The 17110-nt window shown below is 38.3% G+C and overlaps 1 protein-coding gene across 1 annotated transcript in view; it reads left to right on the plus strand.

Moving 5' to 3' along the window:
* FBN2 (fibrillin 2) overlaps positions 1-17110 on the plus strand; it is a gene marked incomplete at both ends in the record, with an annotated part of 177172 nt that overhangs the window by 95806 nt on the left and 64256 nt on the right. Inside the window, 5 exons of the mRNA XM_082013613.1 lie at positions 1262-1387; positions 8724-8843; positions 13955-14092; positions 15546-15596; positions 16077-16202. Coding sequence (XP_081869739.1) covers positions 1262-1387; positions 8724-8843; positions 13955-14092; positions 15546-15596; positions 16077-16202 — 561 coding nt within the window. The remainder of the gene's footprint in view (positions 1-1261; positions 1388-8723; positions 8844-13954; positions 14093-15545; positions 15597-16076; positions 16203-17110) is intronic.

A 17110-nucleotide genomic window follows, 5' to 3' on the forward strand; every position in this document is an offset into this window, starting at 1 on the left:
TCTAAGGAAATAATACGTTCGTAACACTTCTAGTTTGGATTAAAGGACTGTATGACAAAATTAAAGTCTATTGCTCTTGAAAATGTCAAATTCCAAATCCATGCTCCTTTACTTAGTTAAAATCAGATGAGGTTACGTTATGTACAGGTTAGTTTAGAAGAGCCTCTTTACAGCTGCCAAACTTAAATCTTGGATTCATTGTCTGGGGAAGTTCAGGCTTTACTGTCTGAACCCTAAAGGAACTTGTAAGCATAGCTTGCAAAATACAAGGTAGTTGGGAAACCAAAAGCGTCTAGATTGTAATTATATTGTATTCCTGTTTTTCTTTGTTTTTGAACTTAAACTTTCTAAAAAATCTAGTTGATATAAGATTTCAGTTGCAGTGTTTAGTTTGGGAAATGAAGCAGTCAAAATATAGGAGACACCCTGAAGTAGGATAAAGGGTCAGGTTTATCATGGTTTATCCCGTCAGTGCTATTATATAAGGCTAAGTATTTGTGATGTGTGATGGGCATTAAAGGAAATTAGCTTAATTTTTTTTTTTTTCTTTTAAAAAATAAACAATAGGGCAACAAGGAAGATTGATTGCTTTTGGTTAACATTAACTGCATTATTTGCAGTTAATGTAAGTGGAGTTCAGGGAGTAATGTTAATTTATGGGGTTTTCCTATTCAGTGTGCTTGATATCCTGGTCTTAATCACAGGGGTTTTTTTGAATATAGTATACTTCAGGAGGGGAGGTACATATTTGAACTCTTGAGATGTCTGCCATACGTGAACTGTATAATTTAGATTTTAACACGCATACTCATTTCATGGATAACAAAATCATAAAACAAGATTAGAACAGTAATCTAACACACTGTTATTTATCTGTTAAAAAAAAACCACTAAAATTCTGGTTTCAAAGCAAATAGACCTTTCTGAAGTTGTCATGGTAATATAGTCATATAGGTGACAAAGATCCCAGGGTCATTCCAGGAGAGCATAATTATTATTTTAAGAGTACCCATGAACTATTTTTAGAGCCTGCTAATGAAAAACTTGAAAACGGAACACAATTTTTGATAGTAAGAATGTGAAAATTAATTACACTTTTGAAACTAAGAATTGGCATTTTCCCTTGCTCAGGCACTGTTGTAGAAAGATGCATATCTCACAACCTAATTGTTGCTGTACAAAACAACAGGGGCTACTTGGGGAGGTGAAGGCATCTCATGGCATTTGCACTCATTGGTATGTCTAACTCATCTTTTTGCAGACGTTGATGAATGTTCAGTGAACGGGCTGCTGTGTGATAACGGCCTCTGTCGAAACACCCCTGGAAGTTACAGCTGCACTTGTCCCAAGGGTTATGTGTTCAGCACTGAGACAGACACATGTGAAGGTGAAAGATCTGCAAGCTGTGTTAATTTTATTGCTTATAATATAACATTAAAGATAAAATATCACAAAAGGTTCAGAGTGGTAGTGGAAGAAAAGACAGAACTAAGATACTGCAGAAATCATTGTATTCCTCTTGTAATTTCTGTGCAGTATTTTTTTTTTTTGTTGTGTCTCGCCATCGAATTTCTTTCAAAGTAATCAGTTCATTTTTATGTGGAAATATTTTCCTTTCCTTAAGTAAAACATTTTTTAAGCTGGAATAAAGGGTAATATATATTTGCCTTTGATCATGTAGCTGGGACACCTAGTCTATCATTTAGGGAAATGTGCCTGTTTTGGTCACAGAGTCTCTTCTTTCTTTCCTCCCTTCACTCCCTTCAGTCTGTGGCAATAGTTAATTCTAGATAAAATTATGATATTTGGGATGCTTTATGTGATGTTTGAATTTCAGGATCTGGATATTACTGCCTGGTAATACTAAAATAGTTGTTTATTTTTACAGCATAATCAAAATTGCTTTCTTATGTTACTAATGAACACAGATATTAGATCAATGAAAGTGTTACATAGCAGAAACTAGTAAGTTTTAATTTTTAAAAAAATTAAGCAAGGCTGTACAAAAAAAGTCAAATTAGAAGCTTCTGTCTCAATTTTTAATTAATATTCAGAATAGTAGAATTTTACTGGTCCTTTGCATTATTTCTTATTTAGTTCCATGATCTGTAAATCTCAATATTTATTCTCATTAGAAAGTTGTTATAGTAAATAGTCTTGCATTTGAGTAAGTGATGGGGAAGCTATAATCCTTTGTTATGGAATACCTATAATATGAACCAGTGTCACCATCCAGATTTGTCTGGAGCAGTGGAAGACATTATTGTCCATAGCTGCTCATTATTACTGATCAGACAGAAGTTACTGCGATACAGCTAAACAAACATATAGAAAGGAAAGTGGAAGCACTCTGTAAACCATTCTTGCTGTGTAAGATCAGTCAGGTTAACTTAAACCATTTCCTTGGCACCATATGCTGGACAGGCTAACTTTGCACTGAAGCAGGTGAGGAGCACTCATGTGCTCTTTGCCAGTTTTCAGCAGAGGAATGGAAGCAAGCAACATGGGGGGCAATAGTGTTTTGAATGTCTCCAACTGTTTGGAAAGTGAACATGTGTTTACATTCAAAACATCTCATGAAATGGTTTAAATTCTGGCAGTATCAAATCATTCACCTCTTCACCTATTCTGTTCAAAAGAAATTATGCTCCTTTATATTTTAGTACATGTGTGTTTCAGAGGTCACTGATAAAAGTTAAAATTTCTTCTCTCCCTGTATGTTACAAATTAGTAGCACTTGTTCAGATTAGAGCTTTTCTTATATCATACCCCCCTGGATTTATAGTGCTCTTTCTGAGAAGTTTTCTCAATGCCAGTATCTATCCACAAGGTTCAGGGGAAATATATTTATAGGGTTTGTCTATCTGTTTAGTTTCTGTGCAGTGAAAGATTTCTAGCTGTGAAAATAGCTTACCACGTGCCCTTAATGTGCATGTTTCTTAAGGAATCTTCTAGACAGAAGAACTGGAGTAGTATGGTAAAGGGAGATGATCATTACCAAGATGAAAAGGCCATCAACTTCAGAGCATAACACTGGCCAAAAGGTAGATGAATGAGATGTGAGAATGCAAACAACCTAGACAGAATTATTGAAATAAAATTTTCTTTCAGTATTGTTTTCTTCATTCACCTATATACATAGGCCATGAAGGATCTGTCATCTTCATCTTGAATCTCATATGCTGTTGCTGAAATTTAGCTGATTAGGTAAAAAACCTGATCAAGAGGGGCTTGGCATAAAACTGTCTATAAAACCTATTAAATGTATTACATTTTTTCTAATGTTGAGCGGGTTGGCAGTAGAGGAATCAATTAATCTCTTTCTGTCCAGATTTTGTGTTCAAAGAAACACTCTGTAATTCGGTTTGGAGTTACAAGTTCACTAGTTGTAAAAAGCTGCTGTAGCCAGAAGCTTTGTGTTGTGCTCTGAAAATGCTCTGATGCTTAGTACTTACCCCTGTATTTTTAATTAATATATCTCTCATCAGTAAATGTGAAGAAACAACAAAACCCTTCACTGTTTTTATTTATAGTTCAATTGAATTTTTTTATCAATTTGTTGTGGGGAGTCAGGGATTTATTTGAGGCTCCAGAGTCTGTGAAAGTTGAGATTTTTACAACAAGCTCTGTGGTTTAGATCGTGTTTCCAGTGACATAACTAGTTAAACGTAAACCAGATGTGCTCTGAGGTTCATTTCCAGGAATGTACAGTGGACTGTTTCAATTTTTGTTTCTCTGACATTTACAATGTACACTCACTTAAAAAAAAAAGTTTAACACCCCCCCCCCGATAAATACTTTCATACATAGTGGCTTTAATTTTAAAATACATACCATATTAAAATCAATTTGGTTCCTTGCTCTTGTTAAAATTACCATTTAATATTATTATAAGAAGGTGTATGGAAACAATTTTTGGAGTTTGTTTACATTGTGCTTGTGATACTTTTTCGCCTGATTTCAGCAGAGCACTAATGCTGAAGTGCATTCATCCTTTAATTTTTATTTTCCTGAATGGTGGTTTTGGGTAGTAGTCAATGCAATATTATAAACCTTTTAATACCCAAACGCATTTGGTTTGGGGTTTTTTTCTTTTTTTTTTTTTTTTCCTAGCATAGTGCTGAAGCATGTCAAGTGTAAAAAGTAACAAACTGGTTTTTGCAGGATCTGGAGGCCTAGAGCATAGTCACAAGGTAGTTTTAGAAACAACCAGAAGTTAATGCCTCCAGGTATGTGTACCTTAATCCTCAGCGAAAGCTGCTGTCCCATTTTTCTACTCCCTAGAGAGAAATGGCATGAGTATTCCTTCACCTGCATCAGGGCAAAGTGTAATGAGGAGTCTGGTTCCTTGATACATCCTTCCTCACCCCCAGTCTTGGCAACTGAATTCTGCCATTCTCATCCCAGAAGATGGAAAGTGACTATTTGCCTATGGGTTCAGTGAGGGGCTGGCACTGGCACTTGAGAAGTGTAGAAACTGAGGCTGGGAGGAAAAGGAGGAGGAAAGGTGAAAGAGGAATGTCCCTGTGGACAGCAGCAACCTGGGAGATCGAGTCATCTGTTTTGCCAAGGAACATGTTGATGCAAACTCGTGTGAGGATTTGGACTAGATCGTCTGACTTTGCCTTAAAACGGACCGGCAGTTACCCCAGTCTAGAAAATGTTCAGCTCTGACAATGAAGTTATCTCCTTTCTGTTCTTCCCCATTTTGCTCACCCATATGTTCACTTTGAGTCTTTTTCTCTCCTTTCACTGTCTTTGGGCAGAGACTGAGGAACACAGTCCGTGTAATCAAGAGAGCTGCTTCACTCTTCATAAAGTGTTGAACTTTAGATGCTTTGGCCTCTCAATCTCCACTTACTCACTTATGTTTGGTTGTAGTTTTGGGTACGCTGACTTCCATCTGTGGCCCTCAACTATTTTTTCTTAGGTTTGGGTTTCTTGTTAACTCTGAAAACCTGAAATACAGATCTGTTTCCTTAGAAGAAAATTGATTGTAAACCTAACTTGCTAAGTATTGGGGAGAATTAAAAATGTGTCCTGGTTTCAGCCAGGATAGAGCTGGTTTTCTTCACAGAAGCTAGCATGAGGCTGTGTTGTAGATTTGGGATGAGAAAATGTTGATAACGTGCTGATGTTTTGAGTTGTTGCTGAGCAGTCAAGGACAGTGCAGCTTCTCGTGCTGGCCTGCCAGCAAGAAGGCTGGGGGTGCACTGGAAGCTGGGAGGGGACACAGCCAGGACAGCTGACCCAGGCTGGCCAGAGAGATATTCCATACCATACAACGTCATGCCCAGTACATAAACTGGAGTTAGCCGGGGGGTGGAAATCGCTGCTTGGGGATGGGCTGTCGATCACTGACTGGTGAGCAATTGCTGTATTGTGCATCACTTGTTCTTGTACATTCCTTTGTCAGTATTATTATTGTTGTTATTGTTGTTTCCTTCTCTCTTCCTGTCCTATTAAACTGTTTTTATCTCGAGCCACAATTTTTTTCCCCATTCTTTCTCCCATCCCACTGGGGGAGGGAGGAGTGAGTGAGCAGCTGTGTGGTGCTTAGCTGCCGGCTGGGGTTAAACCACGACAGCATGATAACCTGCTATTACATCTATAAATGTGAAGTATTTTAAGTTTCATGCATTGGGTTTTTTTGTATCCTGAATGTGATTGAAGTGGTGTCCTGGATAGTGACCACTATCTGCTTATTAAAGTGTTTTGTACATTGGTTGTGTATGTGCAGCCCTATGTGTGGTTGGGCTGCCAGCTGTTAAAACCATGTGACACTTACATGAAAATCAGGTGTTCTCAGCTATAAAGATCTTCAGCAGACTTCAAACATTTGACCTTCCCTGGGTGTCTGAGTCAGACTAGGTTTTGATTTTGCCTTTAAAAAATTCAGGCAAAACTTTTTGTTCATTTCTAAGAAAATGTTGATTTGTGTGTTGAGAGGCATGCAAACCTTGTGACCTTTCCTTTAAAAAGCTCTTGCTCCTGTATGCTATTGCAGCTTGAAATTTCTTGAGTAGTTTTTGTGTCAAGGTGGTGCCTCTTTACTCTAAAAATGTGCGAGTTTTAAGTCTCATTTTGCATGTGCATAGTGGAGACTATTTTTGGTGTCCAAAAGCCCCAGTGATTCCATGGCCAGATCATGCCTGGTCCCTCATGGGAACTTCTCTGAAGTTGCATCTTAGCTAAAAACAGGGAAGAGCACTTGCAACTGACTGGACAGAGAATCATATCTGCATAAAAGCAAAGACATAAATGGAGAGACTGATAAAAGATTCCTTTGACGCACAACAGAGCAAGTGTACAACATTACTTTCCAAAAGTATTCTGAATCCCCAACAGTTGTGGTTCAGGAACTTCTGACATCAGAAGTAGGATCTTCATCTTACACAGACTTTGGTGAATTTATCTTCCATGAACTTTTCTAGACTGTCATTGATTAATGCAAGCTTTGAGCATCCTCAGGGCAAGGATTTCAGATTTCTCTGCCTGTTCTGTAAACAACCATTTCTTTACTTGTTTTGCTACCAGCCAGCTTCATTGGGTGTCCCTTTGTTCTTGGACTTTGACAGTGAACATTTGATGACTTTGGCAGGGAGAGACTATATATAGCTTAAATTTAGTTAATTTGTCCTGCTTTTTCAATTTTTCTCATTTTTTTAAAGCTAGCCAAACTGCTGAAAGCAAGATATCAGATGGAAAGGAAGAAAAAGTACATCTTTCTCCAAGAGCATTTCTGTACGGAGAATTATTTGACATACAGTGCATATTTAAGATGACTTCAGTGTGATCTGTTTCTAATTGTGGGAACAAGATATTTGGGTTCTCTGCAAAAGCAGCAGAGACTGCTCTCCACTACCAGGTATAGCTGGCTGGAGAGAGAGCGGAGCCAAGGGAGGCAAGGAGCATGCCTTGGATTGTAAAACCTTGGGAAATGTATTTACAGGGAGGAGAAAGGATGCAGAGCAGATGTATGTTGGCGAGCACTCCAGATTTCCAGCTCAGATACAGAGGGACTTAGAGCTTGCTCTGTCAGAACTAACTGGCTTTCTAGATCTACTTGATTACCTCTGTACTGCACTTCCCAGCACATCATCACACATGAGCAGTGCCAGACCCAGCATGGCCCTACCGGCTCATGCACCGTGCTGCACTCTCCATAGTAAGCTGGCTCAGGACCCAACCTGAGACAAGACAACCAACTGTGTCTGCAGAGGCTGTTTGCAGAGAAATATGGAAGCTCTGCCTAATGCCCTAAGGGACTACCAGCCCATAGGAGGATGGTTATGCTGATGCAGTTAGCCCGGTACAGTCAGCCGTTGAAGCTGTGTGGGTGTGTTCATGTAACACACTGTCTTGACCTGATAAGGCCTCCTAGATTTTATATCTCTGCATCTGTGTATGATTAATGTGTAAGCTTGGTAATCCACAAGTTTAAGAGTAGACTTCACAAACATAAAGCTCTGTCACTATTCAAAAACTTGCTGACATTCAGAGACATGTCCTATTTGCTCTTTGTAGGTAATTCCATTAAGTAAAGGGACTATAAAAATTGGCTTTTAAATTAAGTGCTTGCTTTTGGCATGAAGAGAGAGATCACAGTTTCCTAAGTTTATTGATTTCTGGGCATTTTCCATCTCTTTCCTCTTTCTTTTTTTAAATTATATATGCATAATTTGGTGAGTATTTTAAACACATATTCCTTCCTATACACCCAGAAGATCATGAAAGAATACATGTCTAGGGAAAAGAAGACTTGATGCATCATAACATATCAAAGAGCAAATGGAAGATATTTTAGTTTGTCTTGAAAATGTTTCCAGTGCTTAACTAGATGCTGCATTAATTTATAATTAATTTAAATCAGGCTATTTTAGTTTATGGATATGACATTATTCTTCAAGCACTACTAGCAAACATAAGTCAGCACTAACCAGTTTTATTTCTGGCCCACCAAAGGAACTGTCTCGTTGGATTAAAATGCATGGCTTGATTTTGGTTGAGTTCGGGAAAAAATGGTAGATACGGATCTGCAATTGTTCTTTGAAAAAATTTGCTAATATTCTTTTAATCTTAACTGATTTCACTTAAAAAAAAAAGCAAATAATACTGTCTGCAAGGGACCTATTTCTACATGAGAACAGGCTTAAAAAGCTCACAGGGGTAATAAATAGAAGGAGTTAGGGGCTAGAGGGAAGTACCATTTACAGTATTCCAGTTTCAACTCCTATTTCTTGAACACTTTCCAGAATTAAAGGATTGCAGCCAGCATTGTAGTATTTTGCTTCTTACAGGGTTTTCTTAATTCTTCCAAAGCCTCATGGAGCCACAAATCACAGAAACAGTAAGACCTTTGTTTGTGCACTGCATGTTGTGGCTGGCAGTGCATTGTGTTCTATGAAAAAAAGAATGTTGTTTTCTCACAGGACAGTTATAATTGATGCTGGAAAACTTTGTAGGCCGAAGTTGTTGAAAATTACTATCTTTGTAGAAAAGAGCCGTTTAATTAACACTTTTAAAATATGTGCTCCTATACACATGCACATACATGCTACCTGCCTGTCCCTTTGTCTTTTGAATGTCACGCTGAGAGGGGGTGGGAATCAAATCTACCAGGCAGTCTTGGCAAATCATGGTCTACAGCAGCATTTAAACTGTGTAATATTTTCCAGAAGCACACTGTAGTTCTATCAGTGTCTTTTGTTTCTGGATTATAGATATAAATGAGTGTGAAAGCAGCCCGTGTGTCAGTGGTGCCTGCAGGAACAATCTTGGATCTTTCAGTTGTGAATGTTCACCTGGCAGCAAGTTGGACTCCACAGGACTGATATGTATTGGTGAGTATTTCCTCCTATTATTTTCCCTTTTCCTAACTAACTTGAAAAACATTGATCATACTGATTAATTAGGCAAGAAAATAATGTATTTGGGTAATTTCCCCATGAAAGCAGGCAATATGTCTAGTTCTATAGGTAAGACCAAACAAACACGTACTAATTTGATTGTTTCCCTGGGAGCAGGAGCGAGCTGAGAAAAACAATAGTTCACGATGATGTCCGAACTATGGTGAAAGTGGTGAAATACAGGTATTAATTGGTGTGAGAGAGAGTGGGGTTGTCTTACTATTAACAGGAATTATCGTGTCCTTTGGGAGAATGAGAATATGAGTAAAGCTATAGGTGATCGGTCTGGTAGTTGAGAAACTGTGAAGCACAAATAGTCACCGAGTTCTCTGGCCACTTCTAAATCTGAGAAAAGAAAGCAAGTAAAACTGGAGGAACGTCTACTCAGATAAGGTTAGGAAAGGACGTGGTTTCAAGCGTTCAGGACATTCTTCATAAACTGTGAAGACTGACTTCCCTAGCTATAAGGAAATCTTAAGGGCTTTTGTGTTATAGCACTATAATATAATACATACAATATAGCATTATTTTACTTTTCCTCTTTTGTAGGAAGCTGGTTAAGGTGAGTAAGACAGATCTGAGCTTGTCAGGATCACTGCCCCTGGAGCAGACACGAATATTGTCTTGGTTTTATTTATACACACACACAAAATGTATATAAATAGATAATGCTAGTGTCCTTTGAGGATTCTGTTGCATTGAAAAAAAGCAGAGCACTGCACAGATTTAATAGAGCTAGCAGCAACAGTTGTCTGCAAGATGTCACTGACATTATCTTTGGAAGCCATTCATTAATGTTTTTTTTTCTTGCTTTTCCAAGAAAACTCAAAGGATTGGAGACATCTGTACTGTTCAGGTGATCATAAGCTGCCATTGTTTCATGTTATTTGTGTAACATAATTGAAGTCATTGTAGGATATGCAGGATAAATTGGATTGGAGTGTGATTAATAACTGAATGATGCTAATTTTAAATGTTCCTTTTATTTTAAGATGGATTTGTCTCGTGTTCTGGATTCAACTTTCTTGCCTTGCCAAGATTTTCTTAAGATAGGAAATTGAATGCAAAGACTCAAGTTTCCATTTAATGATGGAGTTTGTCTATGCCATAATATGTTTTTTAAGTGAATGTTAGTTTTGTCCCTAAGCCTGCTCCTAGATTTCCATGTGGCACCACTGTCCAGTGAAGTTTAGTATTGTTTTTGTTCTTTTTTACATAATGCTAATTCCTTCATATGACCACACTAACCTATGCTTTTTGTACTGCTTATTTTTAATCTTCTTGTGTTCTCACATCCAAAGGTACAAGTTCACAAAGGAACTCATTATAACAGTGTTATAACAGCTTTGCAAATGGTTTCCTTTGGAAAGTTTACAGTGTGAGGTCCCATTTGGCCTGAATATTAGTCATAAGTAACATAAACAAAAAAAATACCTGAACAGTCAGATAAAAGGTGAAGAATAGGAGCCACCTATATACTGTGAGCCTAATGATTAATTTTTTGTTTTGACCAAAATTGTCTCAGGAAACATTTTGTGTACTACAGGTGAGAATATGTTAAGACGGGAGGAAGGAAATACAGCTAATGCAAGACTTACATATTTATACTGTTAGAGCCCAGTTGTATGTTTTTCTATCTTGGCAAAGCTTCCATTGGAATTGATAGTGTTGAGAGGAGGGCAGACTGGATTATTGAAAAGTGAGTAAGGGTTTGGAAGTTATAGGTAGTTTACTGTGTGAAAAACTTGCAAATGCGCTTGTCAAATGTATGCCATTTTAAATCTCTGCAGTAGAGCAAGCTGTTTTTCCCATTACCACTGCAGTGAAAGACTTGTATATTGAATGTATTTGCCCTAATTTTTTTAGCAAATTGCTCCTGTAAAGCATTCCTTGTAGCATCAGATATGGAAAGCATATGCCAAAATATAAATGTATGAGTAAAGTGGTGTTGTGGTTTGGGAATGTGTTGTATTCTTCCTAAGAATGATAGAAGTAAGGTAATACCAGATTCTGACCCCTCTCTGGTTTTTCTTTAGTTTCAAATTTGCTCTCATGTCAGAACCAGAAACAGTCCTACGTTATAAGTTTTTCTTTCTTTCTTTCTTGCACGATGATGATTAAAGTTCCTGAAATTAAAAATGGCGCAGATTTTTAAAGTAAAAGCACATGACAACAGTTAGAATGAGAAAGGATTAACATAACATCACTGTTAATTTTATTTTTACAATTTATTGCTCCAATGTTTTTGTTGCTACTATTTATTGCTACTTGGTTTTATAGCTGATTTTCACTGTCTTGTGGACTCAGGCCATGTACGGCATGTTAGACTGATTTTATACGGAGAAGCTATATGGCTCAGTTTGTGGACAGAAGATTCAGTCTGTCAGTTCCTCTGGTTCCTTGACTCAGTCTGCTTAGCCTCCAGGCTGAAGAACCAGGTGGCTTGAGCCATTTACATCCATATTACCTGTAGAAATTGAGCGTAGATGTGAGCCATTTGTCTCTTTCTGTGAGTTTTCGTGGGTAGAGAAGAAATGACTTGCTTAAATTACGGTCAGAATTCAAGTCACAATATTTGTGCTCAAGCCTCCGGCAAATGAGGGTTGTTAGTTCAGCAGTTACAATAAAAGCATTCAGCAAAAATGCTGACATATTTTGCATTTATTTTGCTTGCACATTGACAGTGTTTGCAATATTGAGGCTGCACTCTTAGAGGAAAAAAGTGGAATTGTTTTTTAAATACATCTGTTGGTGGTACAAGTGTTGCATTGCTATTTTGGGAATTGCTCTTATAGTAGGGGTACTGCCATTTGTGCTTTTTGAAATAGCCACTTAATAGGTGCTTTTTATGTATGTTTTAGTCAAGATTCGTGGAATTCATACAGTGCACAATAAGTAGGCTGCCATCTGCCTGTAGTATGCATATATTTTTCTTCAAGTCAGAATCAAAGAGAAGCAAGCAACAGAAAGAATGCTTTGATGCTGGATAATAACTTTTTCACTGAAGCAAAAGTCAACAGCGACTGCCCATTGTAGATTTCGTCTGGCGAAGAGAGATTATGTAAAATAAAGGAAATTAACTCATAGGCTGAAAAAGATAAGACAAGCAGACTTTGGCAAGATAATGTAGATGTGCAGCCGCTGTGAGGAATGTCACCCACTAATTTATTTAAATAATTTCTGAGATATTTGATTTTCCATCCTGTAAAGTTGGGTACTAAAATAAATATTACTGAGCTCAGTTTAACATGTACATTTTGATAACGTAAAGCAGAGACATCAACATATGGGGAGCAAGATGGATGTGGCTTAAAAGAGCAGCTAAAGAACACATATTCCCTATCCCCATGTTGGTCCCTGAATTTGGGACATCTGATGACCAGGGACATGCCCAACCCATGACTGGCTAAGAGGTGACCCAGCTAATGACTGCCCAGGTTTCATCTTTGGCCTTGTTATGTTAACCCAAGTCTTGACTGTTAGCTAAAGGCTCATCAAGGTGTGGTGAGGCTTCCACTCCTTTATACCCCTCATTGGTTTGTGCACTCGTTTAAGTGTGGTGTTCTGCCCCACATGTTTGAGACCAATATTAACTTAAATAACACAACACTTTTACACTTAACTTAATGAAATGTGTTTCCCAGTTTCTAGGGGTGATTGCAGTCATATTCTTAGGGCAGTTTTTTTCCTGAAAAGAAGGGTTGTGCATTCTGTGGTCTACATACTTTTGTAACATGACAGTTTTGTAGAAAAGTTAAAGTTGGGGAAAAAAAAAAAAAGAAAAAAACCTGGAATGATTCTGTCTTAAGCACATTGCTCCTAAACATGACGTATTAGTAATAGTGATCAACAGCGCCTAATAGATCGTCTGGCTTTTTGTACCTATAATATACGTAAATCTTAAAGCCAAATTCTATTCCCCTTTCATTAGTCATCTCATTAAATTCATCTGGGCCACTTGCTTAGCTTTGAACTCTGATTATGCACACACATTTAAATTCTACTCAGACTGACCTCCCAATCTGGGTTAGATCTTTACAGCCTGCTTTTGCTATCTGATCACAAATCTTCTTGTCTGCTTCAAGAAATTTTATACCATGTATAAAATTATACCATGAGTGTAACGTTGTAAAATGTACTGAGCAAAGGTGCTGTAGGTACAACTTTTAAAGTATGTAACCAATTTAGGATCTAACTGACATTTTTAAAAACAGCTTGGGCACTAAAAGCATAAATTTTAAGACTTGAAGGTTTGGGTACCTAAAAGAGAATTTCAGGGGGGTTGAGGAAGCAGAGACAGCAACTGTGGCTGAAAATCTCCCCTCTGCTGAGTGGCTGTCTAGCCTGGGCAGCAGTCAGGAGGTGCTGCCTGACATGGTTGGGCACTTACTGGAATGGGTTTGGCCTGCGCTGGTCTGGGTTCCCAGCCTGGCGATGCAATTTGTGATTCAGGAGCTGGGTGTGCTGGGACTGAACCCTCAGGAGCAGAGAGTGGAGTATAACCTAATAGGCATGTTCAAAGCGTAGCTAATGCACCAGCAGAACCAGACCCCTGAAAGAATGTAGCACACCCCTATCCCCCACATTTTTATCTTTTTTTCCTTCCTGACAACCTTGAAGGTTCATCAACTGAGAGAGAGGCAAGGGCACCTGGATTTCATAACCCAGTGGTTCAGGCAGTCTGCTGAAAGGGGAAGTCACAGGTTGTGATCTCTGCTTTTGTTGTAACTTGTGTATTTCAGACTGATTGATCACTGGATAAAATAAATCAGAAAATCCACTGTAGTATCTGGAGGACCTCTGCTAGCTCTGGGACCTGGACTATAAAATGCCTCAAGCAGCGTGCTCTATTGCTCACTTCTAGTGATAGTACTATTCCTTTCCACCACTTCTAAATTAAAATGTGTACAAAATTACTATGATGGAAGGTTTTCTTTTAAAAGAGAGCCTGCATTCCCTTGGTACTCTGTTTGCTGATGGCATGGATATGGCACGCCAACTGTTTTTGCTGTGACAATTTCATATTGTTTTCTATTCCGCTGCAGATAGCCTGAAGGGGACTTGCTGGCTTAACATCCAAGACAGTCGCTGTGAAGTCAACATCAATGGTGCTACACTGAAATCTGAGTGCTGTGCTACCTTAGGAGCAGCTTGGGGCAGTCCATGTGAGCGATGTGAATTAGGTATGGTCTCATATCCTGTGTCTTTTGGGAGAATAGAGGAAGTACCACTGCATAGATTCTTACTGTTTTCTGTATATTAAACAAACAAACAGACAACACAAAAAATGTATGAAATGAAGTTGTCCTATTTAGCATCACTTGTAATTACCCTTAGAGATCATTCTAATAGCTGAAGTTACCAGGAAATAAATTGTTTAATAATTATGCGTGTTTCGTCTCCACAGGGAGTGTGCACTGGGGTAAGGATGTAAGGACTACAATAATAAAGTGAAATATCTGGTAAAAGTCTTGAGGGCTTTTTATGTTGTGGGCTGTTAACACTTTTTCCAGCTGTTTTCAAACACATAGTTTATGTACAGTTATAGATTGCAGAATAGTACTACTATTAGATTACAGGGCTAAGTTTAGAAGTTGGAAGCAGGAATGCTAACTGTGTGCTCTAGTTTGTGGAAAAAATGCTGTGCTGCATTCTCCCCATAACGTTTGAATAATGCCACTTGCAGCTGAACCAGTGTCAGGACATTTTAGCCTTTCATTTTTAATTGGAACAATAACTGTGGGCACATGTATCCTGTCTAACAAGAGCGGTGCAAGCAACATTCAACAGAGCTCTTAAGTGTGCAGTGCAGCATCAAGCAAAGATATTACTTTGGACTCCAGGAAGCAGCATAGTCAGGTTAGACTGGTAAAACTAATCAAAAACTAATCAATCTAGAGAGCTAATTAGCTCAGACAGGGTACATTTGGCCATTAAATTTGCTGTTGTCTAACTAGTTACATTTCAGCAAGCTTTCATATCAGTACATCATGCTACATTTTACATGCATATCCTAAAATAATGTCATTGCTCAGATCCTTTATCAAGCTGCAGTGGAAAAAAAGCCTTTAGTGATCACTGGCATCACTAAAGCTTTAAATCTTCAGGCAACTTTGCAGGATATTTACCTTTCAGCTACATCTGAGTACAGAGATTAGTATGATTAGATGCTGAGCATTCTGGTCTCCATTAAGAAAAGTAATTGTCTAAGATTTAATTTCCTCAATTATTCACCTGTTTTAAATAACATGCATGAGTCAGTGCTTTTCTTGATGAGGTCTAGGTCTAGCTCTCTCTGGGTGAGAGGTGTAGGCTAAGTGGTGTGGGGTGACCCGCCTGCTGGCATCCCGGCTATTGGTGAAATACCACTACTCTGATAATTTTTTTGCTTACCCGATGAGGTGGTGGGGACTATCGGAGTGATGGCATTTTGTCTTCCCAAGTAACTGTTATGCGTGATGGAGCCCTGCTTTCCTGGAGATGGCTGACCTAGATGCACTAGGGTGACCTAGAGCACTCACCACCTTATACAGTCTAATTATTAGAAAATTCTGAAGATATATTTATTTTTAAATTATTTACTCTGATCTTTCTGTCATTCTAAAGCAGTGATATATCTTTCTGGCTTGATTCCAGACACAGCTTGCTCAAGAGGATTTGCCAGAGTGAAGGGTGTTACCTGTGAAGGTGAAGTTTTTGCTTCTTATTCAAGATATCACTTTTATTTTATTTGAAAATGACATAAAAGGGGATTTATTATGTTGTTCTTTTCATCAGGCATAATCATATTGACTTTAGATGAATGCCTTCACAGTTACTGACTATTGCGAAGTGTTACATTATGCTGTTGGAGAATATCAAAATGATACAAAGAGAATGGAACTGCTTCTTTAAAATACACTTAATTCCTTTAGTTTTTCCTTTCTCTCAGCCATACCCATCATCTTGTTTTGGAGAAGAGAATGAGGCATCTTAATGCCCTATGACTTGAAGATCTTGCAAGAGTCCTTGGAGACCGAGCTAGATGCTCGTTCAGAACAGTGTTCAGACCCAAATACAGTATGGATGAAAGCCTCTCCCTTTCTTTCCTGTAGCATAAATTCTCAGTAAAGCTATAGCTGTCTCCTTCGAGTTAGCATGTAACTCAACCCTTTGTTTCCCCAACAGATGTAAATGAGTGTGATGTTTTCCCGGGGGTTTGTCCCAACGGGAGGTGCGTTAACAGCAGAGGCTCATTTCACTGTGAGTGCCCTGAAGGACTGACACTGGATGGAACAGGGCGAGTGTGTTTAGGTAAGAGCTCACCCAACTCTGACAGCTTTTTATCTGAGTCCAACAGTTGTCCAAAATTTTTCTCAAAGAGGTGTGAAAGGATGTTTGATTTGTTTCTGAATTCCTCCGAAAGCCGTTCGTTAAGTGTATGTTTTCATTTATTCCTGCTTAGATATCAAATGCCTGTGTCAGTTCAGGGAAGAGCTGTTAATCCTTTGGGGGAATACGAAAGTTTGTGTTAAGACTTGTTTTGCCTGCAGAGCAATCAGTACGTCTTGCTAGAGTTCTGCCTTTACTCTGACTCCTGTTCACAAACACGAATGTTTGACTCGCTAGATGATGCTCAGTCAGCTGATCAGCCAGGAGCTTGTAATGCAGTGTGAACAGTGCTCTTCTCTATTGCTATCTCGTCATTCTGTAAAACTCAGATACTTCCTTGTAGCACAAATATGCTGATGCAAATTGGTCTGTCTGAAAGTAATCAAAACGAGTGTAGATAAAAATAAGACTTTATCTTTGTTGTACAGATCAGTATCTTCAACTGACAAAACACGATGTCCATGAAGACATACATTTCTCTAGGCAAGACTTCAGGTATAAAAAATACAGAACCCCTATGTAAGTTCAAAAAACCAGAAGTATCCTGTAGCACGTGTAGTTAGGATTATTAATCTGCATCCTTGGTCAGAGATGGAAAAAAGATAAAATCAGGGTACTGGATGTTTAGAATAGATTCTGGAATCCATATTGATTTTTCTTAACAGTTCTCAGGACTGTAAAAATATGATTACTGACAGCATTGATTTCTTTTAAGAAAACAGTGCAGCAGACTGAAAAAAAATTTTCATCTGTTGCATGATATCAAGGATCTTCCTACTCAAACTTTTATTGTTTTTACTTCAACAATATTCTCTTTCCTCAAGCAGATT

The sequence above is a fragment of the Phaethon aethereus genome (assembly GCF_964289735.1).
Source record: "Phaethon aethereus genome assembly, chromosome: Z".
Classification (NCBI taxonomy): Eukaryota; Metazoa; Chordata; class Aves; order Phaethontiformes; family Phaethontidae; genus Phaethon; species Phaethon aethereus.